Source organism: Egretta garzetta, unplaced genomic scaffold (assembly GCF_000687185.1).
Source record: "Egretta garzetta isolate BGI_Z169 unplaced genomic scaffold, ASM68718v1 scaffold66, whole genome shotgun sequence".
Taxonomy (NCBI): domain Eukaryota; kingdom Metazoa; phylum Chordata; class Aves; order Pelecaniformes; family Ardeidae; genus Egretta; species Egretta garzetta.
In genome coordinates this window covers 328,052-331,776 of record NW_009259856.1, presented here as the reverse complement: position 1 = coordinate 331,776, position 3,725 = coordinate 328,052, and the positions used below count along the sequence as shown (strand labels likewise).

General features: G+C 52.2%; 1 protein-coding gene across 1 annotated transcript in view; it reads right to left on the bottom strand.

The window, feature by feature from the left end:
• The window catches only part of GRIK3 (glutamate ionotropic receptor kainate type subunit 3), a 53,176-nt gene extending 49,667 nt beyond the window's left edge, over positions 1–3,509 (bottom strand). Inside the window, exons 1-3 of the mRNA XM_035895513.1 lie at positions 3,341–3,509; positions 1,835–2,092; positions 287–468 (exon numbers count right to left, since the gene is read on the bottom strand). Coding sequence (XP_035751406.1) covers positions 287–468; positions 1,835–2,092; positions 3,341–3,476 — 576 coding nt within the window. The 5' untranslated portion in view covers positions 3,477–3,509. The remainder of the gene's footprint in view (positions 1–286; positions 469–1,834; positions 2,093–3,340) is intronic.
• Positions 3,510–3,725: the final 216 nt, after the last annotated feature.

Sequence of the window (3,725 nt, the reverse complement as noted above, 5' to 3'; positions counted from 1 at the left end):
GGACGCTTGGCACTTTCTCCTCCCGTAGCATTTGTTCGTTCTTACCGACAGGCACTTTTTGATACTTCCAGGTTTTTTTTCAGTGAAAACTACATTTGCTGTAGAAATGCAACAGTATCCTTGAAAAATGTACACGTGTATCTTTTAGTGTAGCTGCGGATTGCGGACAGAGGGAAAGCCGCGGGTCCGCACCCCTCCCTGCCGGGCTCTCCTGCAGTGCGGCCACCCCATACGCATGGGTCCCTGGGTGGCCACTTTTGCTTTGCCCCCACCGCTCCCCGCTCACCTGCTTGAGGATCTGAGCCGCCATCAGGTGGCTGCAGTCGAAGATAATGCGGAATTCCCTGCCCCGCTTCATCTCCTTCAGCAGCGGCCGGGCATCGTCGGTGTCCAGCGGGAGCTGGCGGATTTTCAGCCGGATATTGTACCGTGAGGGGGCCATGATGAGCTCTTGCAGCCGTATAAGGCCTTCAGGCATTGCACAAAGACAAACCCACAGTGTTAGCGGAAAGTCTGCCTTTGCCCTGCAGGCTGGGTAGCACAGCAAGTCATCTCTCCCTACGTTATTTTATGGAACACAGTCAAGACTTCCCTCCCTCCCTCAAATGGCCATTGCCAAAGGTGTATCAAAGCCAGGGCTCCGTGTGTCAATCATTAACCCCAGGCATTGCCAGAGCAGTCATTCTGAGGCTGAATGCCTTTTCCTGGTGTTTTTCTGCTGCCCCGGCATCCAGCGAGGGGAGAGCTGGGCTCCCTGCACTGGCTTGGAAGAGGAGGACAGCAGCTTGGTCCTAAACTTTGACATCTCTGGGATCACAACATTTTTTCTTAAACAAATATGCCCTTGAGAAAGGACAGAATGTGAGAATCAGCTACATGACAGATTAAAACCTGCAGTATTTACCATCACAACAGCCATGGAAAAAAATGAACGTGCGCTTAGATTTATGAACAGCGGAGTTCATCATGGTCACTTAATCACAACTTGGAACTTCCTTACGACCCTTAGAATTAATTGCTTTCTTATGCAGCAGGTACAGAGCCAGGCTGGATGCAGCTGAGCAGGAATTGTTGGTACCTAACGTTGCAAGGAGAAACTCAGCAGATGCCTATTGCAAGGAGGAGAGGAGAAGCATGTCCCTCTGCATCGTGGAAGAAATACATTAGAATACACCAAGAAGGGAACATACTGTGACCCACATTTGCAAAAGAGGAATGTCAAACTGTGTTCTCATCAGCCCTCCCCTAAAGAAACCATGTGGCTCAGTGGAATGAGCTTGGACAGGCTAGCCAACGTGTCTTTTGATTTAGGGTTTTTCTATCTATAGTGCTGCGCGGTGCTTTGCTTTGTTGAACCATCAACAGCTTGCTTTATGTGAAAAACTTTGTCAGCTATGCCTTATAGAATTAGCCAGAAAACAAAAAACTTCCCAGGGCTGCTTTTGCTTTTAGCTGGGAAACTGCACCCTCAATGGCAGCCACAGAGCGAGGTCTTTGCTTGTGCAGATGGGCACCGCGGCGCCAAGCAGAGCCGAGCCGAGCCAGATCCCACCAGCAGACAATTCATCCCCCCGTGACCCTTTGTCAGCTGGGGCGGTGCTGAGGGTTTCCCACTTTCTCAGCGCTTTGTGAACGGAACGAAGTGCTTCCCAAAGGATCCCAGGGCCTTCTACAACGCCCACTTGAAAGCTTGGGAACCGGTGCCTCCCTGCGCACTGATCGCTGCATGGGGTGGCATCTTGCTCCCAAAAGGGTTCATCAGAAGAGTTCCTAAATGGGACCCACGACAAAAAAATCTCCCAGATTCATTCTTTAAAGCCCGTCCCTTACCTACCTGTGCTGTCATCGTAAACCACAGTGGCTGACCTCCATTTCAAATACTGCACGAGGTCCAGAATGGCATGGCTAAGAGAAGCATAGTCGGGGTACAGGTTGACATAGAAAGTGTCCTTGTTATCCAAAGGGTGATGCTTCCATCGAAGCTGTATGTGGGGGACTTCCAGGGCATTGCAAATAGACTGGACGGCATTGGTACAGGAGCCTTGGGAAGGTCCAAATATTGCTACGACCCCCAGAGCGAGCTGGTCACAGGCTGGAAAAGGAAGGGAAGGGAAGGATGCTGTCAGCGAAGGAGGGGTGAGCACGGGGCACAGGCTTCCTCCCAACCTGGACCCTGCAGCAGTGGATGGACAGACAGGGTCCTGGGCACTAACAGCAGCAGAGATACTCGGTAATGAGAACAGAGAAGAGAGGCGGAGGAGGAATTACAGCAGGTGGGGGTCTGGACCAGGGGTGTTTCCAGAGGAGGGAATAGCAGCCGTGGTGTGTTAGAAATGGCTGGGCCTCCAGAGGTGTGCAGGAAATACCCAAGGGTGATCAGGATTGCCCTGGAAAATGTGTTTTCCCATTCATTTTAATAGATTTTTTTTCTGCAAAATAATGCTTTTCATGGCTTTGTTCAAGCTGTGTTCAAATAGAACAATTGCATTTGGGGCTGCATTTCTTGGCGGGGGGGGAGGGGGAAATATAAATTTTTCAGAGGAGCAGAAACAGGTCGTTTCTCCACCGCCTCCGCAGGTCCTTCCAGACTGAACGCTAACACTCCGCACTAGCAGCTGGGCTCTGTGCCGGCTACGTGCCATGACAGGGGTTTGGGAAAGCCACTGCTCCCAGCCCCAGCGGGGGACGGACGTGGGCGGGAGCTGAGGCACACGGGACCCCCACATCCGCACGTCCCCGGTGCAGGTCCTGCGCGTTCTGTCCTGTCCCAACGCTTGGCACAGCCCGGAGGGTGCCAGGTGAGCTCTGAGGAAACCTCCGCAGCAGAACAACCTTGGAAAGGGGCAGCCGGGGCTGGTGAAGGCGCCTGTGAGCAGGGATCCCCCTCTGCGGCGATGCCCCTCGTGCAGCTGCGGGCTCAGACGCAAACTCCCCGCAGCCTTCGCTGTGCACTCCCACGTCTTGCCCCCCTTCAGTAATTCAGGCGGGCTGCTGTTACCCGATAATAAAGAATGACTGCCTGTTAGGAAGAGAACAGGATTTCTACACTGGGGATGTTAAAACTGCCAGGGATACACTAAAAAAACCAAAGGCCTGGCCTGCAGACCTTCGCTCAGGATTAGAAGCAAACACTGAAAGGAGTTTTGTGAGGTTTGCAGGGGAAAAAAAGAAGAGTTGTTCCCCTTACATTAAACCACCTCTGGAAGGTCGGCTCCTGGAGGACGTCTCATCTCAGCCACTGGCTGGAGCAGGACAAAATGAGCTGCTGGGGCTCAGGCCAAACCCTGCCTTTTTCTAGTGAAAAACCAGCCACAAAGCGCTAGGTGTGCTGTGCTCTTACCTTTCTTGGTGGCTTCAAAGCTGTCATGGAAGTGTATCCTCTGAATGTCGTAGGTTAGTGTCGTGTTGGGCAACAAAGTTCTGTTCCTATTAATAATATTGGCAGAGAATCTGAAGGCTTGCTCCTCAGCACTCATAACCTGGGTATTGGGGCCATCTGCATACTCAAAGATTCCTCCTGCAAGACAGGACAAACCCAGCATTAAGCCACGTAAAGTCTGATTATTTATCTTATGTAGCAAGGACGAGAGGACTCTTGGACAGAGCCGACAGAGCCGTGACATTTGCAGGCTCGACACGTTGCAGGCGACAAGGCTCGCCCCCAGGACATTTCCCGGGCTGAAATAAAGACATGAAAACATCTGGGGTTTTGGTCCCTGGAAGGG